Source organism: Carassius gibelio, chromosome A21 (genome assembly GCF_023724105.1).
Source record: "Carassius gibelio isolate Cgi1373 ecotype wild population from Czech Republic chromosome A21, carGib1.2-hapl.c, whole genome shotgun sequence".
NCBI lineage: Eukaryota > Metazoa > Chordata > Actinopteri > Cypriniformes > Cyprinidae > Carassius > Carassius gibelio.
The window spans coordinates 5,453,175-5,476,200 of record NC_068391.1 but is presented as its reverse complement, the minus strand read 5'-3'; the positions used below and the strand labels follow the sequence as shown (position 1 = coordinate 5,476,200).

The window sequence follows — 23,026 nt, the reverse complement described above, 5'->3', positions numbered from 1 at the left end:
AAATTTTCTCTGGTTACATCTGCAAAAATATTGTTTCAGAAGCAAATAAAGTTATTTTGATGCAAGATTATGGTAACAAACTTTTTTGAATCGAATAACATGCACTATAAGACACTATATTGTGCAAAATAAGACAATGAATGAGTAAATAGAGATAATTTTCCTTTCATACTGTCTTCAAGTTAACTTGCTCTTACAATCAATTATACATTACTGTATACCCATTCGATTACATATAAGATTTGGCAGCTGTAGTGCTGTGTTTGTGTGTGTGTGTGTGTGTGTGTGCACGGGATGCTGTCTGACCATTGACGTTCCAGATGTTGAGGAGTTTGTTCTGGAAGGCAGCCAGTAGAGTTCCCCCTGCGCTCCAGGATACGGCCGACATCAGATGAGATCCCATTGAACCGTCTGAGCTCTGAGCATCCTCACTGCAGAGACCACACACACAAACACAGGCCTGTCAGTGCCCAAAACATTCACTTGCATCCATCTCCCATCAGACCTATGAAAGATTTGGATTTCTCCCTTTCCCAATCAAAGAGATGAAAAAAACAACAACAACAAAAACAAGCAGTCCCACCTGATGCTGCAGGTGTGTGTTTGCTGTAGTTCTGCTGTGTTTGGTGTTATGGCCCACAGTCGAACGGTCCCGTCCTGTGAGCCGGTGGCTAACAGCCCTTGTTCTGCATTCCAGCTGCAGCTGCTCACCTACAAACAACAGCCAATCACAAACAAGTAAAGACATTTGATAATGCCCTGGAGAAACTTACTGGCCAGGTTGATTAATTTAGCCATTTTAAGAAATTACGAGCTAAGTTTTACAGATCCATCCATGCATACATACATACATGTGTGTTTGTGTGTGTATGTGTGTGTGTGTGTCAAAAATGACAAAAGCACATAGCAAAATGAAAACTGAAAATACACACTTATAATAATAATAATAATAGAATAGAATAGAATAGAATATCTGACTTAATCTACATATGCCGATTAATACTTCAGGTGGAAACCATGATACTTTTTTCTTTGACAGAGAGAAAAAGAGCGGATTTTAAATTAAATCTTCAATTAAATTTAAATTAAGTCTTTACTGTCACTTTTGTTCAATTTAATGTATTCTTGCTGAATTTATAAAATACAAAAATCATAAATAACTGTTGAACAAAAACTATATATAAAATACATAATTTAATGTAAATATTAGTTGGGTATTTTCCGATCGTGTCTAATACCACCTGTGTGCCAATGAATTCACTTGCATGACATCTAGCATGTTTCTTTAAGTGTTTTGACTGTATCTACATGCTCTTTTACCCTGTTCTGATGTCCTTCCAGCTTCTTGATGGGACACTTGCGCAGATCTCCGGCCATGTCGCTGTATGTCTGGGGTCTGGCGGTGTTGTCTTTCTCAGAGACTGCCAGGGCCTGGACCAGCTGTTGCGCCGCCCATTGTCGGTGTATGCTGGTCAGCCTGGCCGACAGGGCACAGGCAGCGAGCGCATTAGCCAGCTCCAGCGGACCGACACGCATCGCTGCTTGAGAGAGTGGGGGACCTGCGGGAGGAGGGCTTCCGCCTTCTGTCCAATCACATGTGGAGTTAATTAGGATAAATTAATTCCACATCATTAACTGCCATTTAAAAATGACCTAAGTGTGTCACTAGAATTAAAATCAGCAAGGTTCCAAAAAATTTTGACAACTGTCCATGACTTTTCCTTTAGATTTCCATTCATTCATGATCATCAGTTATTTAATTATATTTGTTTGTTTGTTTGTTTATTATCCATAGGAATAGGAGATAATAGTAAGAGATACTTACAGGATTTCCATGACAGTGAGATTTATTTATTAAATTAACTAAATTTAAAAGAGTAACTTATAGGCTTTCAATGATAGTGAGACATGTACTGTAAAATATTAATATATTATTTTTTTATTTTTAGCTTTTTATATTTTACTATAAATATTGTCATGTGACCATTAACCAACAAGAAACCATGAATTTCCGAATGTCTTGTTAAAAGATTGAAATATTAACTTAAATGTAATAAAAAAAATTAACATTTAAATAAAAATGACAGTGGGATTTATAAAACGTTATAAAATAATATATATATATATATATATATATATATATAGATATATATATATATATAGATATAGATATAGATAGATAGATACACATAGTATAATTAAATAATAAAATATAAACACTTAATTTGAAAACGTATTAAAATAATTGTATTAATATATTTTATTTGTTTAACTGCATGTCATGTGAACTTAATATATTTTTTTTTACCCTTTGATTCACTGGATTCACTTCTTTCCACATTATAACGGTATCGGATGCCTTTTTCTGTCAGGAGAGACACCAGACTTTGTGTGACCAGGAAGGTGGGCGGGGTTATTTCTCTTGGCTCCTGTGACGCCCCCTTGAGGGCGAAGCTTTGCCTCATTCTCTGCTGTGGATCGGTAATAGCGCTCATGTTCATCCCTGTAGCTGCTGCCATGAGATCCTGAGAGGAAGGACATGCAGGTGAGACAGCATGATTAGGCAGAAGACAGGATGATTAAATGAGCTAAATGTAGAGAATGATGAAGAGCGTAACAAGGATAATGAGGTGAGAAGCATTAACAGAGGAGACAAGAAAGATGGTTGGGAGGGAGAAGAGAGAGAGAGAGAGTGTACCTGAGTGCAGATGTCCACTAACTCTCTGTAGGCAGCAGGACTCTGGGACACTAAACTGGCGATAGCTGAGCTGAGGAAGGACAGGAAGGCGGAGCCAGTGCGATCGCTAACAAAGCCACGGCCCGCTCCCTGCCGGTCCACAGTTGTGTGGACACGCCCCCCTGCTGCCAGACACATCAGCCGCACCAGGATACGGATGTCAGCCAGACCCAGAGCCTCCAGACCACTGGACTGATTACACACCGAACTACTGAAACACACAGTGACAGACAGAGTTTTGAAGAGACATCATATTGCACAGTAACAGTGTATATATACATAAACACAAACATACAGTATATGACCTTAAAACTGTTGCAATGTAATAAAAGTAATGACAGATTATTTCTTCTGTATTATGTACATCTGAAACCAAAAAAAAAACCCCAAAGGGCTCATCATTAAGATTTTGAATAGACAAATAAGTCAAATAAAATGGAATGGCCAAGGGATGAGTAACACATTTGTGATTAATGAGTATGATGTTAATGAGTGAATAATGGAACTCTGCAAGGCTCAGGTATTCCAAGCAGGTCAGACAGACATTGATAGAGCCTTCACAGTATGAACTGTCAGATTGATATATTTTGAATGAGTGGTTGTTACCTGGTGGAGGTCTGTGAGAGCGCTCTCATCACCATACTGTAGGCCAGCAGGATCTGAGCGGTGGAGGTGACTCTCCTTAGAGCCAACAGTCTCTCCTGGGGCTCCCGCAGGGATGCTGCCTGCTCCCCGAGACTCAGAGGAACCGAGGAGCTCTTGAGCTCGGTGCTGACAACACCTGCACACAGGAACAGATTACAACCTCCTCTAATTTACTGAGATTTTAGAAAGCTCTTGTAGGAAATATGAAACCTAATGAGAACATTACCTTTGTAAAGCAGGCTGTTGTTGCCACTGGCCGAGCCACTGACGAGGGCTCCGAGCGGGTCGTGTTCAATGAAGGGGATTGGGTCGGGCACGGGCTTCTTCTCACTCAGACCCAAAGGTCTCAGAAGAATCCCAAAGTCCTCCAAACCTGTAAGCCGGTCTGAGTCCGAGTCTTCCTGGTTCCCTAGATCCCACTCATCTAATACAGAGACATTTAAATAATTACACATTCATTTAATAAACTGCACCGTGTTTGTTACTGAAATTAAAGTTTGTCCAATTACCTTCTGATGTACCATCTAACTGACCAATTAGATCGGACACCAAACCTCTTGCCCTGAAAAGAAAACATCCGGCTTGTTACACAGCAAAAGTCAATGGCTACAACATGTTCATGGTTTCCTCATCTTCACCTGTCCTGTTTGGAGCTCATAACCCCCAGGTTAGAGGCTAGGTACTTTTCCCTGCATGCGTTGCAGAGGAGGTAGTACGGGCTGCCCGATCCACATTCGCCTCCAAACCAGCCGTCTACGTAGGCCCCATTGCTGCGGTAACCACAGCGGCCGGCGCTCTGACCGCAGCCTGGGTGGTGACGCTTCATGTGGTTGTTGAACTGCAGGGTCAGAGTGTTACACAACTCACACTCCACCATCTCGTTGGGCTCTGGGTGCTCTTCTCTTCCCTGAGACAAAAAGAGACGTGCGTTCACTCAACACTGCGATACAGTGAGAGAAATGATAAACACATTCATAAATGGACAAATAATAATAAAAGAAAAACAGACAGATAGAATAATAGAACAAACAAAAAAGTATTCACACAGAACAATAAAATAAATAATAAATAGAATGGAAAGACAGTAATAATGACAAAATGATCATCAACAGAATAATATGATAGATAGAACAATAGATAGATACAAGCCCAATTCCAAAAATTAAGTCAAATGCAATAAAAATTAAGAATCATTCTCTTTAACCTTAATTTAATTGACAAAAGTACAAAGAAGAAATTTACAAAGTTCTCACTGACCAACTGAATTGTATTTTGTAAGTATAAACAAATTTTGATTTTGACGGCTGCAACACCCTCCAAAAATGTTGGGACAGAAGCATGTTTACCACAGAGTCACATTAACTTTCTGAGATGAGCTCTGGCCCAGAGAACCCCACAGCATAGAACTGATGTATAGCTTTATCCTACAGTAACAGAGATTCAGTTTGCATTTATTGATGCAGCATCAGTCTGTGGTAAAGTTCAGCAGTTTTCTGAAGTACTCCTGAGCCCATGTGGCTATATTTAACACCGTAGCATGACGGTTTCTTATGCAATGCCATCTGAGGACTCAAAAAGTCATGCGCGTTCACCTGAAGTTTCCTGCCTACACAGACTGAGATATCTCTGGATTCTCTGAATCTTTTCACAACATCATGTAGGGTATTTGGCGAAAGACCTAAATTCTTTGCGATTTTGCATTGAGAAATGCGATTTTTATTTTATTTGGCACTTATCTCAGGAAAAGTGGCTTTGCTGGCAAAAGCTCTGTGGTAAACTGTTAAAACTGTTTATTATTTCAAAACAGTTTGGTTTAGTTTTTTTTTGCCTCTGTCACAACTTTTTTTATAGTTTTATGTTGCACCCATAAAAACATTTATATTTGAATTTTATATTTCATATTTACAAAATGTATTTAAGCTGATCAGTGAAAACACAGGATTTTTTTTGTGTCCTTGTTCCACGTTACATGTATTTACTATAGTAATAACAATGAATTATACTGTACATAATCACATGCAACTAGCCCAAAACCAAACCCTCATCCTAACCCTAACATATAGTAGGTACATGTTACATAACATTACTTTACTCCGTACTAAACTACAGTGTAACAAAGACTCTGTAAAATAAAGTGTAAACATATTTTCTTTGTACTTTTGTAAAATAAATAGAATTGACAAATCACACATTCTTGATTTCACTGCATTTTACACAACGTCCAGACTTTTTTGGAATTGGGAGTTGCAGAACCAAAGAATGACAGAACGATAGAAAAACAGAACAAATGACAAAACAATAAATAGAACAAGAGAACAAGAGAATGAGAGAACGACTGATAGAACGATAGATAAAAAAAAACAACAGATAAAACATAAAAACAGATAAGGTCTCTAGTACCTCTACCATCCACAGCGTGTCCCTCTCAGAGGTGATGAACTCTGGGGTGAGGAGCTCCTCATAAGGTTCTTCATGGTACGGATCATCCATGTAGCCCAGCTCCGAGTCGTCTTCAGCAGCAAACGGGTGCGTTTCAGCCCTCTCTGGCCACTCTGCCACTCCCACATCCTGTCTGTACAGCGATGGGACAGGACTGGGCGACGGGGAGTCTGAAACAAACCACACAGATGAGCTAACTCATCCTTGCTAAATTTAAAAAATCATTTTTAAAGACACCAAACTTTTGAATATCATTGTATGTGACTCTGACCTGCTCTCCTGAAGGAAGTTCTCTGACTCACACCAGACCGCTGTCTTCGAGCAGGTGGAGGTCTGTTCCTGGTGAGGTGGACATCTAAGAAGTTCTCTCTCTCCACCAAGTCCAAACCTGCCAACAAACTGGAAAACGCATCGGGAACTCACACAATGAATAAAAGGAAAATGAGACCATTGTGGTATACAATATTCCATGTGGTGTGTTTGGTCAATTTTGTAGGTCGGTGTGATCTTGCAAACATGAAATGTGTATGCAGTGTTACTATACATACTGGAAACTAGAAACAGAAAGAGTAGTATGGTCCCGAAAGCCGAAAGTGGCCGTCAAGGCTGGTCAGGACTCAAATTAATATGCAAGGGATCAGCTATCACTGATTAGATGTCGTGAATGTTTGAATTCACCTCTCGTTGGGTTCTCTGCTCTCCTGTAGGGTCAGAGGAGCTGGAGACTCAGGGCACTGGACCGTCTCTGGCCCTTCAGAAGAGGGCGTATCAGTGGCGCCCCCTGCAAACGAACCCTCTCCTGCCTGCTGCTCCTCTGTGATGGGATGTTCCAGCATCCAGCTCGCCAACACCTCGATGGTGCGCGAGTCCACCTCTCCAGTGACCCCTGAGAGAGGTCACAGACAGGTCAGGAAGAATCCGCAAAAAAAATAACATTTAGACACACTTGACTGAATTAATGGTTCTCGTGATCCTAAAAACTGTTGGTCTGAAGCGTGCGATTAATGCTTGCAATTTGTCAAATATAAATTATTAATCTATTAATTAATTTCTTTAGAAAGATTTCATTTTATTTTTAAAACGAACATAACGGAAGTAGACTTGTTGGACTAGAAATCTGTGAAAGCTTGTTTTTACCATGGTGTAATAATTGCCTTTGTAAACTCGGAACTGAAAGAAAAAAATTAAGAATTCTGAATTTATCTCTCTCTGTTACAGTACAGATAGATAAAACAAAATAATTGCTTAATTTTAAAAGTTAGCTTTGCTTACAAAAACTAATATATATATATATATATATATAATTAAATGTTTGTGTAAATATGCCATAAAAATAATTATTACAAATACATACAAAACATTTATAGTATTAAGCTGAATTTTGTTGAACTGTGAACAGAGCATTCATAACACAAAACAAGACTTCATGCAGTGCTCTTCTAATATTTCCCATGATCCCGCGGGGAAGAACAGTGAGGGGTGAATTGAAGCAGGATCTCATAGGGAAGTGTAATGAGTGAGTCTACTGCGATAACAGCATCATCAGCAATCCACAGTAAATAATAAGAGGCAGAAAAAATTCAAATACAATAATAATTTTAACTCAACATGATTATCTTATTTCTTCTAGCTGTCTTCTAGTTCTGGTTTCTTAATCTTTGAAAGTTCCCTATAACATTGTAACATGATTGTCTTTGTTGTTTGTTGATTTAGGATGTTGCAAGCACTCGCTGGTACCTGCTGCCTCCATGGCCCTGTAGATGTGTCTCATTGAGAAGCCCATTTCAAGCAAGCGCACTGGGACAAACATTTGGGGCTGTTCTGAAGGACAGAAATGAAAATATTCAGTCATATCAGAATGTATCTGGACTGTCAGCCAGGTAAACAGTATTAGATTTTTTAGAAAATACCTGCATTTAAAATATAATGCACTGTGCTAGAGAAGGCACGGGAACTTATTGGCCAACAAAATGACACGGGCTACAAATTCCATTACTTATTTGTTCATTTATTTTTTTTTTTTTTACATTTAGTAAAGTTCAATATCTGAGGCCACTTTGAATAACAGGAGTTTTTATTTATTCACATTAAATAGTTTAATATAAAATCTGATACAAACAATCACAAATATTCAGAAAATTATAAATAAATAACATAGGGTAATATTAAGTCACTAATCAATTTTGACACTGAAAGTTTACTTCAATTGTATTAATTGTAAATATTTTTAAATTGACCTTTCACACAGACTGATATACTGATAATATGTGAAATATGAAAATATAATTTAAATCTTAATTTAAAAAAAATTATAATAATAAAATATAATTTTTAGTAGTAGTCTCAGAGTTTTGGACCCCAGTGCATAAAAAATAGAAATATATTTCTTAAAGAAATTGGTTATTTATTGTGAGATTCAAGGTGCCATTCAACAGGGTGTAAAGATGCACAAAAAGTGTTTGCAATCAGTGAGTACAGTATGAAACAAAGCAAAAACTCGTTCCAAAGCAAGCCTCGAGTGTAAAACATACACAGCCATCAGGGTTAAAAGCTCTCACATCTGGTGCTACATAAACCAAACTTGACACAAGTTTCTAAAAACAAATTAAATAAATCGCTGGAACATCATCCGCTGACCAGATGAACTGAGTCCATGGATGCCACATGCAGTACATCCTCTTACTACGCCCTTGTATTCCAGAGTCTGTCTGGACGTCTTACCCACGGGGGTCCTGGTCTGTCCGCAGGGCTCCAGGAAGCTGGTCTGTTGCTCAGTGAAGCCCTCGCAGGACGCTGAGCTCGTCAGGCTGAGCCCGGGGGGCAGAACCGGACTGTGGACGAGACCTGCCAATGTGGGAAAACGCGCCAGCACCATCCGCCTAGAGGAGCCCAGCCACACACACATGCACACACAGACACAGAAGAACCACTAGCACCTGATCTTGAGCAAACGTTCAGCTTGAGCATGTGTTATGTTGAGGCGTAAATCACCCTTGTGTCACTACGCCATGCTTAGGCACTGAAATTAAGAGGAGCATGTGTTTATGAGGTTATAACACACACACTGTCACGGTTTTACACACACACACTCACCTGTATTCTCACTCACACTCTCAGTAACCTGTGTGCGAGTGTGTGTCTCAGTTGATGGCGATCTGGAGTGAGAGCAGCCAGAAACGTCAGAGAGTTTACCGATTGGGCATGTGTGTGTGTGTGTGTGTGTGTGTGTGTGTGTTAGCTGTCTCATATCCCTTTCTTTCAAACTGACATTGAATGGCACAGTTATTAAAAAAAAAAAAAAAAAAAAACACATTTTATGTGCCTGGACAATTCAAATGTTATACAAAATTCATCAATAATTGTCATTACTTTAAAAGGTACTTTCTAATTACTTCACTAATTCATAGGTTCTTTAATAATACTGTTTTTGGGCTTGGATGAAAGAGAAACTCACTGTAGCAGGTTGATGGGCAGGAAAGGGTTGAAGTTCTCCAGGCCGTCAGCCTGCAGGGCGGTGAGGAGCGAGGCTGTGAGGTCATTGGTGGAGGGGGAAGCTGATTGGCCGAAGATGGCGGTGCCTTCAGAGCCGTTACTGTAAAGCGACACTGAACTGGAGGATTTGGACACGGGTTGGGAGGACGAGTGCCCTGCTGAATCTACATAAACAGACACAAATCAAAAAGTAGCCCAATTAATTAATACACCAAAAACTAATTAAAAATCTATGTTATTATTATAAGTAGTAGCTTTTATACAGACTTATGCATTATTATTTTATTAAATGTATATAATAAATAAACAAATACAAGTAGTAATAATTTATTATTATTAGCAATTTTTCCAGACTTTTGCCTAATCTATATGAAATACCACTACTTCTATTAATAATAACAAATTACATTATTGTATAAAAATTATTTAATTATACAATTAAATGAAGTAATTAAAAAAATAATTGTAATAATAAAAAAGGTAATGATAATGATGATGATTATTATTGTATTAAATATTAAATATCATTTATAACCAACTGCTGCCTTTCTATTTATTATATTTCATTCCTATATAAAAAATGTCAATGTTAAATGTTATTATATTATAAATAAATCATTAAAAAAATCTGTAGTAATATTAATAATTGATTATTTTTATTAGTGTTAGCTAGACCCTTGCCTATTAATAACAATTAAAACAAATTAAATAATTTTATTAAAAGGATTAAATTATATAAATGATTAAAAACAAATAAATAAACATAAGTTATTTATAATAAATAAATAAAATCATTATATAATTTTTCTTATTACTTTATTGAATCATTATAAACAAATAAATGAACATTTAATTATTTACCGATTTACTATTCTTACATGTCAAGTTAAAAAAATTAAAGGGGTCATGAACAGGGAAATTGCTCTTTTGACCTATAAGAGGTCACTGTACTATAAAACATCCTGTAAGTTTCAAAACTCAGAACTTTTTTGTTTTAGTTTAAAAACAGCTTTTATTGAAACTAAGCTCAGAATGGAATGTGTTTTTTTGATGTAAAATCACAATACCATTATAAGTGAACTTCATTGAACATTATAAAATAAAATAAAAATGCTGTTTATGACCCCATTAATTATTTAGTATTCAACAGAAAGGTATTAAAACACAGATTAAACCGTATTGTTCACATGTTGTTGCAAAAGCGCCAGACCTTTACGTTCTTTGCTTCCATCCTCATGCAGTCTGCTCATCACTCCTTTAAAGATGATGATCTGGGCCCTCTCGAGGTCTGATAAAGCCATGGCCTGTTTGATCGGACAGGGTCTGACGGCCCACTTCACCATGCTCCGCACCACAAACTGCAGCACAGAGCGCAGCTCAGCGTTCTCCTCCCCTCCAGCAGAGGTCCTCGCTGGGTCGGGGCTACTTACATTGACTTCTGCATCTGATTTGGGAACCAGGAGAAGATCTGTGAACTTTCCGCAGCTCAGAATGACAGCCAGAGATTTTAGCGCCCCCAAGAGGAGGTAGGAAATGCGGACTGCGCGTAGTTCCAAAGCAAAAAAGTCCACCCTGGGTTGTGGTGCGAGAATTGGTGGACAGTGGGCTCCAGCACGCTCCTCATTTGACTGTACAAGGGATCTGAACGTGTCTTCTTGGTTCTCTTCCTCTTTATTTCTGTCTGAAACCACCGGACAGCTCAGTCCCTCTTCGTCCATCATAATACGAGCAATGTCCTCATCTAAACGTCTCTCCAGCTCGCTACGCGGGCCGCCTTCTGAGCTGATTCGGTTCCTTGGCAATCCAGGTGTTTCGGATGATCCGTAAGGAGGCTCCTGCTCTTCCAAGATGCCGGTCATCAGGATGAGGTCGAACAACACGGACGGCTTGAGGCCACGGCAGCGGGACATGTCCAGTTGGGGGACGTCACACGGTTCCAGGGAGGAGAGAGGCGTGTCGCTGGGTGACCAAGAATTCAGGAAGCTTTGGGTTAGTGGGACCGCAGCAGGTCACAAGCAGTATGAAATGAGGAGAGGAGTGAGACGGAGGGGCAAGACGGAAATAAAAGAGTGGAAAGGAAAGGATACCATGATTAGAAAAAAATGAAGGGGACAAAAGACAATAGAAGAAAAGGGAAGTAAAGAAATAGAAAAGGAAAAAAAGACACATGCAACTGGCAAAAAGAACAGGACAAGTATAGCATACAAAATATAGAAAAAATTACAATGGCATCTGAACATAGAAAATACTGTAAATGCTGGAGAACATAATGTCATAAGGTACTACAATATTTTACTCTAAAACAAGGTCTTAAAAATATTTTGATGACAAGGACAAAAGAATATGGGGAACTTCCCTCCTAAAATATAAATATAAATACTGTATATATATATATATATATATATATATATATATATATATAAGTGTGTATATATATATATATATATATATATATATATATATATGTAAACATACATTTATTATGTGTGAAAAAAAAAATTAAGTCTCATATCACAAAGGCAACTAATTTTTCTAAAATGAATTGGTCCTGTATATGGCCACTGCATTTACAGTATCTAAAACTAAATCATTGCAATATTAATGGGACTATAATTACTTCGAAGTTCCAACCACTAATAAAATATTGTTAGATGTATAAGTCTTGCATATAAAAAAAACCCCATATATATTTTTTTTAAATATATATATATATATATGATGTAGATGTTTACGTTATAAGTATAAATTAGAATAAAATAAATAAATTATTAAAATAATCAAATGAAATGATGTATAAGTTTAAAATTTAAACAGCCAAATAATATCAAATTCAGTAAATGCATTAAAAGTTAGTATTACATTTTATTTATTAATATCTAACTAACACGTGAACTTCATGTTGACAACATATAAAATCAATTTTATTTCTCTCTTTTTTTTTTCTTTTTTGCAGAACCTCAAACACCCCAATTTAAACCATTTGCTATATTAGAAACATTGAGCATTTTTACTATGAACTGCATGAAAACATTTAAAATAAAATAGGTGGAATTTTATCATTTTATTCTCTATAATTTCATTTTATTAATTTAATTTAGGCATTTTATTTACATATATATATATATATATATATATATATATATATATATATATATATATATATATATATATATATATATAAAATAAAACATTAAAATATTAAGTTTAATATCATTAATATCATTTTAATCTTTCATTTATATGACTGTCGGTAAGAGTAATGTGTACTGTATGTGTGCATTTGTGTTCTTACCTCACAGTAAAATCTGTCTCCTCCCACTGAAGCTTAGCCAAGGGGCTTCCCTCTTTCAAGACCCCGAGCAGGGTCGCCCGTCGACCACTGGGTTTGTGCAGGCAGGTCCCTCCAGCACGGAGACCGCTGTCCACCCCTCCGATGAGGGCCATGACAGGCCAGACTTCAGTGCACAGCATACTGAGCTGGGCGTCAGAGAGCCCTGCTGGGCCAGAGAGGTGGTCTGTCGACGTCCCGACATCTACCCAAGCAAAGCCCCTCTCTCTGTTCACCCCACATTTCTCATCAAACTCCTTACTAGCATGACCTGCTAGCAGAGGACAAAATACATTAACCTTTAAAACACAATTGGCAAACTGACCTATTACAAAAGGCCTTTTCTAAAAAGTGAAAACAAGACAAGTAATCATTTTAAGTTTGTTTCAAAAGTTTATAAATGTATTTAGAATATATATGTAAAAAACAGACACAGACAAGCGAACAGACAAGGCCTAAAACATTTCCGAACTGATTAACCGCAATGATGCCACCAAAAAATATATGGACTCATATACAGACTATAGATAATGCGTGTAATTTTAAAGAAATAAATTGTTTTAGCAGACAAGTTAACGGACCCATCTTGGCTTGTCCCTCCCTCATGAGAGGGTTGATGAGCTGTAGTCTGTTCAGCATGTGCTGGTTGATATGTTGAACCCAGTCATCGTTCATGTAGAGTCGTCTCAGCAGCTGAATGGTGGACTCCAGCAGAACCGTGGCCCTCGGGCTGCACAAGGGCTCCCCTGGGAGAAGATCGCTAGGCATGCCACGCATCTGCAGATCACACAGCGTCACCTAAAGGCCAGTCGAAGAACAGGAGGGTTTTAAAAGGTGAATTAGAATATATAATATGATTGTATAAACTGAATAAAATGGACCAAATGGTGTAGAGCTGTAAGAGGCTGACCTTTTCTCCTGGGTTGCTGCTGTAGAAAAGAACACATGGGTAGAGCTCCGTGGCATCCACTCCTTCAAACGCTAGTTTGGGCTCCTACACACACATAAAAACACCACAACATTTTTTTCAGTTTAACCTATATAGTTCTATTTTATTTACATAACTGATTTTATAATATTATATTATTTTTAGAAAATAATTTTGAATGCGAATAGAGCTTAACTTGGCACCGAGCCTAATATATTTTATTAGTTAAGTTAGTTTGGAAATGCATTTCACATTGTCACTTAAAAAAAAAACGTATACAAATACAATTTTAAAGGTGCATAACTTCACAACAATCATTATACTTCAAAGTTAAACAGATTATTCAGCGAGAAATAATGTACTACATGTACTAATCTGTTGGGATGATAGTATAAGAGTATTATTTTTCTTAGTATTAACACATAAGCACATAAAAAATATATATTTATATAAAATATAAAAAAAATTCCAACCAAAACAAAAACATTTTCCTTCAAAATCATGTGCACATTTATTAAAATGTCTATTAAAACGATCAAACTCTTTTAATTTTCTTTTCATTCCAACTTTAAAAATTCCACTAGCTTATAAATCAAGCAGTCCTTTATTTGACAATAATCATTATTAATAAGTTATGTTAAACACAGAAGCTCCGAAGCCTGAGTCAAAAGAACACCATGAAAACCATGTGACCGCTTCAGTATCTGGTTCAATAGGAAATTCCAGTGTGGTTTTCCATACTTTTTTCCAAAAACATATTTCTTCTATTTTAAAATTGATCACAGATTTATCTTATGAATTAATATATAATTGAATTTGTCTTGGTGTAAAATAGAAATCACATTTCCAATGTAAAAAAATAAATAAAATAAAATCATCTGCAGAACCAAAGGTGAAACCAGCGTATGTAAGAGGAAGAGAGTTCAATCTAAGGTCATAAACACACACTGACCCTGTTGTTTTTGGCAAAGGAAATGGTTCTGGCCTCCATATCTAGGATGCAGGTGATGGTGTCACCCTGGGTGAAGGAGGGCAGAGCTCGACCCAGCTCTCCTCCATGATACAGGCTACCACTGTAGGCCCGGTACAGCCACATGTCTGTGGTGGTGCGATGGTTGTAGTCCCGGATGGGCCATCGGGACACTCCAATACATGTCCCTTCATTTCCCCTGTTCTCCTTCGTAATATAAAACTAAAATATGGAGACAAACAAAAACATTAGAATGCAGACCCTGTAAAAGACCATCACTGGGATACCAGTGACTGTATTTGTATCGTTACCTTCCAGATGAAGCATCCAGATGTGATGGCGGTGGTGGCCAAACCATACCCTTTTCCTCCCGATCCATGAGAGAGTACATTCCCACTCTCCAGAGAACAACAGATCAGTTTATGTGGGTCAAAAGAGAAATCCCCAATAGGAATACATTCATCTTCACTTCCACTGTCCTGGAAGACACATGAGCACATATAAAACATGCATCTAAAATGCACAGACAAATACAACTGGGTATAATTTGTACAATGGCAGACAGAGAGGAGTTTAAATACCCTATTTGAGTTCTCAGACGTTCTCTCTTTTTCTAAGTTTTTCCTCTGGGCCAAAAGTTCTTCCCACATGTATGTGGACAAAAGGCTAAATAACTGATCGACAATCTGAAATAAAACAAAAATGACATGGTAAACGCTTATTAGGTCAGAATCAGTCAACCACCAATCATTTAGAGTCAGATGAATATCACTGAAAAGGAAAAAAACAACATTTTCTCACCTGTTTCATGACAACAGGGTCTGAACAGGCAGGGAGAAGAGCTTCCAGAATATGGAAGGCCAGCAGCTTCGTGCGCAGGTTGTGAAAGCGTGGATTTCCAGAGCTGCATTTGTATGATATAATTGTCATCAGTGGATCAATCCACTTGACACACGCTGAGACTCTTTTGGCGACCCTTAGTGACAAAATGCGTCTCAGGAAGACTAGAAAGTCAGCGAGCTGGGACTCCACAACCCTGCTGCTACGAACTACATCTGCACCTAAAACAAAACAAAGAAAGTATAATATAAAATAATTCAGAATAAAATGCATAATATAACCAATAAATAAAAAACCTAACATTTTCAAATATTAGTACCATTTAAAATAACTGTTTCTCACGCAACGCACAAGCCTTGCATTGTTTTTTTTTTAAAGTCTTCTTGCACTTGAACAGACATATTCATACATAAAAAGTTTGTCTTGGTGAGTATCTTTGAAATTGGTTATGTCTTTAAGTGAACTTAAACAGTTGAGAAAGAAACCGGACGTGTATCACTGTATTCATGCATTGTCTCTTAAAGGGACCGCACCCAATTTACCAACTGCTGTCGGTGTCCTTAATTATTATCCCCCCAAAAATAGAAAATCACTCTCTGCTCTTGAATAAAAAAATGTTTGTAGCTTTAACAAGGATGAATCTATATTTAATTTATGCAGTGAAGAATATGCAAAGTTTACATTTGATTATTAGATTCTATATCTGAACACCTATCTAAAAACCTAAAGCACTGCTTAATTTGTATCTTTGTTCTGTTTATTTATTTTTGCTTTTGCTTGTAATTTGTTCTTCTGTTCTTTTTACCAATGGTTCACCTGTCTTAATAATATTAATAATAATAATAAAGTAGTTTTTGCTGTGGTATTGAAAATTTGACTGGTATTTTAAATTTTGGTTTCATATAAGCAATTTTTTTTTATACAATTATATAATATATATTATATAATATAATAAAAATTATCTACTCATATTAGTAAGAATAAAATAAATAATTAAATACAAATATTGTAAAGATGAATTAAAGTAATTAGTAAAAAAAAATTGCAATGACAAAATATTTACATTTTATATTTACAACTAGTGGTAATGTTTAAACATAAAAACGCTGAATCTTGTGTTGTAATGACTGACCTTCTGGTTTGGATGTTTCTTCCTGGATGTGCTCTGTGGAATCCCTCTCTAGCACCTCCTGCTGCTGGACTGCATGTAACAATCCCTGCAGCTGCTCGCTCATTACATCCATGAGAGCCTGGGACACTTCCAGTGGCAAGGCTTCTTCACAGGAACTGGAGGAACACATACAAACACAGTTTTATTTAACTGCAGCTGTACAACCTCTATTGATTGCAGCCAGGTACCGTTGCTCTCATTGGGGATAGAGGGAGCGTTTGTTTATTCCAAAACATCCATATGAAATTACGTTTTGTGGTTTCTTTAACATGCAAAACTGTTACATCAAATATTATGATGTAGCAAGAAGAATGCTTAAACGTGGTTATCTAAGGCATCAGTTTTCATAATGTGAGGTTTTTAGAGCATTCCATGGGAGGCGTTCTCCCATTTGGCATTAATTATCAATTTTATAATCTCACCTGGCCGCTATGGCAAATATCTGCAGGAGTCTGGCAGCGGCCAGCTTCACCGCCCCACCGAGCTGCATGTGACCGGACATAGAGGCGGCCAGCCAGCGCTGGTTCACCAGCACACAGGTGTTATCAGTCAGTGTGGACAAGATCTCCAGGACGCCACATTTAATAATCACCACCAGATCCACCGGCTGATAGTGGAAGTTCAGAGCGAAGACTGTAGCTAACAGCAGGTGCTGGTAAGAGCCTGAAATGAGACAAATCTGTGTTAATCCACTACTTAATTAAACTGGGATATTATTAGAGTACTTGGACTCCCAAATATTAAAATACCGTCAAACTAAATTTGAACCACAAAGCAATATCACAAATGAATGTCTATTTGAATCAGTGGGTAATTATAACATTACAAAAAAAATCTGTTTAAAATTGTAAAACTAAATCAAAGAAAATTACTATTTCCCCTTGTTTATCCAACTAAGATGTCAAAAGTGCATGTGCATAGTAGAGTAGGTACCATATAAATTTGTACAATTAAATTAGTAAAACATTTCAGTTGCAAAATATTTAGTTTGCATGTGAATATCAATACCATTTATAACATTTTTATTATGCATTTACATAATATGAAAAGTAATTAAAACAATTATTATTTATATAAACCTAAATATGACACACACCCCACCCAAAAAAACAAATAAATATGTATCTTTTTTTTAGGCAAATGCTAAAAAGCGTTACCCACCAGACTGTTCTCTCTCTAATGCCACCTTCTGTCTGAGCACACGCACAAGTTGCTGGTACAGTGTGTGAGCTGCAGACTGCAACTCCCTCTGAACACTGATAGGAGCCGACTGAGTCCCAGCCTAGACACAAATTCAACATGTCAGACACACTTCAATAAGAATATAAGCCTAAACTATAAGGGAGATGTCAAGTCAAGATAAAAAAAAAAAATACAAATAATCATATTTCTTATCATAACATAAGAACACACACACAAAGATGCATATGTTGGACAAATCTTTGGTTTGTATTTGAGGAATGTCATTTCCAGCATGTCTTACGGTGTAATGGTGAATCTTGTTGTTAGGTGCCGCTAGGCTGCTGGTGATCGGGGCACCCAGACCAAAACAGCCAGAGAGGAACTGCAGCTGCACTGACTGCAGGAGGCCTGGAAAACGAGGAGGCGCCAGTGAGCTGACGTTCTTTTCCTCCATCTCTGACAGAAAGGAGGAAATCTGACACAAGGCCTCCAGACGCACCTGGATGAAGGGGATGAAAACAATTGTAATCTCTATCTTTATTAGTACTATGTGAAAACATTACATGCTCATACATTTAACAGAGCCAACTTGATTAGTTGTTTCGTTATTGAAAGTGAAATGGATCTGCAGTGAATTTCCCACCTGAGCTCTTTGGTGTTGCTGTGCCATGGCTACGGTGATGGCTTTAGGATCCACATGTGCACCTCCATCTTTGTCCATCAGAGAAGAGGTTCGAAGGAGACTCCCACAGAGGAAATGGAAGACCTGGCCTAGGACGGGTGTGCCACCTCCGCCTGGGCACAGCACGGTAGTGGGACTGATGCACTGTCGCAGACGCTCCCAGGCATCTTTCATGATGCCCAAAGAACAGAGAGGAAGGCCTAGCAAGAAACAAGACTGATTAGCACAGGGGTGTGTTTGCTAAGCAGTTTAGTTTATGTGTTCGAAGATTTAGAAAGGCGCAATGCGAGATATCAGACATGTGAGATCAGATTAGATGAGTGAGATCAGATGTCTAATATGTAGTAAGACTTCAGAAGTTAGATCAGACATGATATCATGTGAGATTAGGCAAGCAAGCAGCTGTGTGATCAGATATGTGAGATCAGACAGGTAAAAATCAGATGTGAGATATCAGAAATGAGAGATCATACATCACATCAGACCACATCAGATGTCAAATATTTGACATGCAAGATCAGACTATTAAAAGATCAAAAATACAACAAACCTAATATGTGTGAGATCAGATATGCAAGATCAGATGTGAGAAATCATACATGTGAAATGAGATATGTCAGAAATCAGTTAGGGTAGATGAGACGTGAGAGGATAGAAACAGAAGATCAGACACTGGATTTCAGACATGAAAAATCAGAACTGTGCTGAACTTAGAGATCAGACAAGCAATAAAATTAAAGATCAGATATGTAAGGTATAAGACGTGAGATCAGATGCATATCTTCTGTGAGATCAGATATGTGAAATGACATTAGAAATTATAAACGTGGAGATCAGACATTTGATGTCAGACGTAAAAAATCAGATATGTCAAAGATCTGACATGCAATATCAGACAGTATGTGTGAGGTTTGCAATGAAACCAGTATGTGTGAGATCAGGTATGTAAGATATATAAGATCAGATGTAAGAAATCATACATGTGAGATCAGATATGTGCGTGATCACTTATGTTAGATATATGCAACATGAGATGCATGACAAATTAGAAAAAAAAGATGAGTGAGATCAGACAGATGAAACCTGCAATAGATCCAATGTGTGTGAGATCAGACACGTGAGATCAGATACATATAAATTATATCCTCTTTCACATACCACTTACCGATTTTATTCTTAAATGATCCTGAGGAGCTTTTAGACTGATCTGGTGTCTTTAAAAGAAAAACAAAACAGATTACAAATGGCAAAAGCAAACAACAAGACCCAAACGAGAGATTAATTTAATTGATATTAAACAGGGGGAAGCATTAAAAACAAATACCTCCTTATCACTGAAACTTCTCTCAGAAGAGGACTGCATCTCAATCTTTGTTTCTAAGGCCTCATTGTAGGGTGGAGATCTATGTAGTGAGAGAGATTCATCACCTTCAGATTTTTTCACACCCGCACATGCGATTGTTTTGTAATTGCACACAACACAAACCTGGCCAAGCTGCTCTCAGTGGGTGTCTGTGACAACACACTCTCCTCCTGCCAAGCAGCTCGGACCCCCAGCAACAGGAAGAGGCAGCGTGATACCAGCAGGTGGCAGGCTGCTGGGAAGGACAGGCCCTGGTCAGTGGTGCTGTGTTGGTCCCAGGGCCGCAGAGGGGGCTCCCTGTCTGGCGTCCCAGGGCTCTCTGTGCTGCTGGGCAATGTGCTGGTGCCAGACGACTCGTACACAGTCTCGTTCTGTTGAAGCTGCATGGCCTCACGGGTGGCCAGGAAACACTGCAGCACCTCTGCAAGGAGGAAGACACACACAACTAGTTTGCAATACACCAAAGGGAGTATTTTAAAGCCAGTAATGTTACATTTGTCACAAACATCATGTCACAACCATGATCAGGTTTATTACTGTTAATTAAAACGATCACCATAATATAATATAAAAAAATATTAAAATAATAAATAACAAAATAATAATAGTAGTAATAATAACAAAACTTAAAAATTGAGAAATGCTACCTGGGCAAAATAAGTTTACGAACTAAAATAACTCAAATTAAATAAACTGTAAAAAATAAAACAACTACATAATTTAAAAACAAAACAAAACCCAAAATATAAAAATAAAATTCTAAATATTCACAAAACCCATAATAGTAGACCATGATCTATTAAAAAACATACAATCTTAAATGTTTACATGTAAGAAAATAGGTGTCTCAAGATGTCTATTTAAATGTTTAACTATTTAGAGCAGTGACAAAACAGCAAAGACGATCGTGTGTTACAATGTTTATACATATATTTTAATACAAGTAAAGATAAAGTGAATGAATCAACTGAAGGACATATATATGACTAAGTATTAAATCCTAGAACTGTGGCTGAAAAAAGGAGGGTTGAACACCATAACACTAAGACTGTTGAACAGACCTCATTCTGAGAGAAAGAATCCTTTATACTTTTGTATATTGTTCAACAGAAGCACACACTTGCTCTGTGAGGGAAGAACACAGAAAGCAGCATGTTTACCCGGCAGGTACATACTGCTGATGCTGGGTGTTTCCTCCTCTAAGGGATCGTCCTGGTTGTGTTCAGCAGCGTGTGGTGTCTGGCTGCTGGGATCTGCGTCTCTTCCTGTCTGATCTCCTGAGCTGCCCGCTTCCTGCCTCTCATCACTGGGGCTCTGAGAGCTCAATGAAGCCTGGACAGGGCAAAACATTTGTTTACAGAAATGTTACTTTGTCCCTGGTTTCAGTACATCAGCATAAAGAAATTATCTTTAAATATATATTTTTTAAAATGTAATTTGTTCATGATGACAAGGATGACTTTCAAGTGGCTATTATTTCAGTCTTCAGTGTCACATGACACTCTAGAAAAAAAAAGAAAAAGGAAAAAAAAAACAGATTTTGTGCCCATGAAATATTAGAATGACATTATAATGAGGATCATGTCACACTGTAGACTGGAGTAATGGTTTGATGAAAATTCAGCACCACAGGAATAAATAATATAAATAGCACACATTATTTTCAGTTGTAGTAATACCTTACAATATTACGGTTTTACTATATTTTTGCTATATAAATGCATATATATATATATATAGAGAGAGAGAGAGAGAGAGAGAGAGAGAGAGAGAGAGAGAGAGAGAGAGAAATAAATAAATGCAGCCTTGCAGAGACTAAGGAAAGAAAGAAATAAAAAATATTTTTGGCCAGTAATGTTTGTATGACTGCTGTGTTTTACCTCTTTGGTGGTAGTTGTTGTTTGGACACTGGTTGGGTTTCCTATGCTCTCTTTATAGGACAGCAGAGTGCTACGGATTTTATACACCACCTGATATATTTCAATCAGCACCTCACAGGGCTCATATCTGCAGTCAAACAAACACACACACACACACACACACACACACAAACGTATGAACATTAATGGACTGTTTAAACTACTGGTTCATTTTTGCTGCAGCAGAAGGCTGGTCTGGATGTTCATGACTGTCAAATCATATTCACTGAAATCGGGGTGAAGAATTTATCATGTGAGATTTCTCACAGCACACAGAGAGACAAGCACTGACAATTTAATATACACATACAGAATCATTCTTTAAACAGAGCATATATTCATTAAATCTGGGTCAACCAATTAATTTGTTCTTTACACTATGGCAAAAGAAGGACGTGGGAAGACAAAGGTGTTCAAGAGAGCTAGGTAAAAAGAAAGAATGCGGGTGAGATGTGGATCTCACTCACTTATCCTGCCAGTAGGCTTCATGAAGGCCGGCATGTTTGAGTAGAGCGGCCAAACTACAGCGACACACCGTCTCTAACACAGAGTCTCCCACTGATCCACTATTGTCCCAGTCTGCATAAAAACACACAAGTGAACATGAATATTTAGACAGGTATATGAGCTTATTATGCTGCTTGTGGAGAAAGTATATTTGAAAAGTTTGTGTTTACACAGCTTTTTAAAAATGGTGGGTGCGGTGATTCATATAGCATGCATTCGGCCAATCAACATATACATCACTGGTAGTTCCTATTGTGCTGGGTTACACTCTACTCTAAAGTAGGAGCTAATTTAGTCCCCCCAAAAGGCTTCCAATATAGTTCCCAGTTTCCAGGCATAGATATGTATAGGTATATACACATTCCAGCCACGAATGCGGCATCTATGTATTTATATCAATGGTTATATGAAGGAACTATGAAAACGATCATCTGGTGCAAAAGTTTTCGGTGCCGCTAATGGTGCAGAAATGTAAAAAAAAGTATGTGGATAATGTAAAATATTTTCCTTTAATATTTTATACACTTAGCAAAACCTGCCACTCTCTTACCTCTACTCGCTGCAAACTCCTTCATTTTCCTCCAGATGGCGCTGGCAGGTTCTCTTGGGGAGCCAAGAGCGAGTTCCACTAGCGTTGTGTTATCTTCCGACAGCCGCAGCTCGGCTAGTCTCACATCTCCGCAACCCATGAACACGGCCTCAGTCAGCCAACCCATTGCCCAGTCTAAAGGACAACACAGACGAGTATTTATTTAGCTGTATTTATGCGTTTATTCACACCACACAACATAAACAATAAGCTGCTGCCTCCTGGTGGCAAGTC

At 37.7% G+C, this 23,026-nt stretch overlaps 1 protein-coding gene across 7 annotated transcripts in view; it reads right to left on the bottom strand.

Annotated features, from left to right (window-relative positions):
• The window catches only part of LOC127941804 (probable E3 ubiquitin-protein ligase HERC1), a 62,033-nt gene that overhangs the window by 15,604 nt on the left and 23,403 nt on the right, over positions 1-23,026 (bottom strand). The window contains exons 19-53 of one of the 7 annotated variants that reach the window (XM_052537232.1): positions 22,754-22,927; positions 22,164-22,275; positions 21,658-21,784; positions 20,953-21,109; positions 19,901-20,198; positions 19,739-19,817; positions 19,580-19,628; positions 18,376-18,614; positions 18,034-18,231; positions 17,712-17,832; positions 16,973-17,213; positions 16,512-16,666; positions 15,341-15,600; positions 15,121-15,225; positions 14,851-15,018; positions 14,522-14,761; positions 13,552-13,635; positions 13,223-13,439; positions 12,606-12,915; positions 10,524-11,296; positions 9,276-9,477; positions 8,543-8,700; positions 7,559-7,642; positions 6,500-6,707; positions 6,093-6,220; positions 5,783-5,991; positions 4,021-4,289; positions 3,892-3,944; positions 3,609-3,806; positions 3,344-3,518; positions 2,699-2,948; positions 2,309-2,525; positions 1,321-1,583; positions 584-711; positions 307-431 (exon numbers count right to left, since the gene is read on the bottom strand). In XM_052537232.1, the coding sequence (XP_052393192.1) occupies positions 307-431; positions 584-711; positions 1,321-1,583; positions 2,309-2,525; positions 2,699-2,948; positions 3,344-3,518; positions 3,609-3,806; positions 3,892-3,944; positions 4,021-4,289; positions 5,783-5,991; positions 6,093-6,220; positions 6,500-6,707; positions 7,559-7,642; positions 8,543-8,700; positions 9,276-9,477; positions 10,524-11,296; positions 12,606-12,915; positions 13,223-13,439; positions 13,552-13,635; positions 14,522-14,761; positions 14,851-15,018; positions 15,121-15,225; positions 15,341-15,600; positions 16,512-16,666; positions 16,973-17,213; positions 17,712-17,832; positions 18,034-18,231; positions 18,376-18,614; positions 19,580-19,628; positions 19,739-19,817; positions 19,901-20,198; positions 20,953-21,109; positions 21,658-21,784; positions 22,164-22,275; positions 22,754-22,927 (6,774 nt within the window). Of the gene's footprint in view, positions 1-306; positions 432-583; positions 712-1,320; positions 1,584-2,308; positions 2,526-2,698; positions 2,949-3,343; positions 3,519-3,608; positions 3,807-3,891; positions 3,945-4,020; positions 4,290-5,782; positions 5,992-6,092; positions 6,221-6,499; positions 6,708-7,558; positions 7,643-8,542; positions 8,701-8,914; positions 8,977-9,275; positions 9,478-10,523; positions 11,297-12,605; positions 12,916-13,222; positions 13,440-13,551; positions 13,636-14,521; positions 14,762-14,850; positions 15,019-15,120; positions 15,226-15,340; positions 15,601-16,511; positions 16,667-16,972; positions 17,214-17,711; positions 17,833-18,033; positions 18,232-18,375; positions 18,615-19,579; positions 19,629-19,738; positions 19,818-19,900; positions 20,199-20,937; positions 21,110-21,657; positions 21,785-22,163; positions 22,276-22,753; positions 22,928-23,026 lie in introns of all 7 variants that reach the window. The other 6 variants (XM_052537235.1, XM_052537228.1, XM_052537231.1 and 3 more) reach the window with 6 other exon arrangements.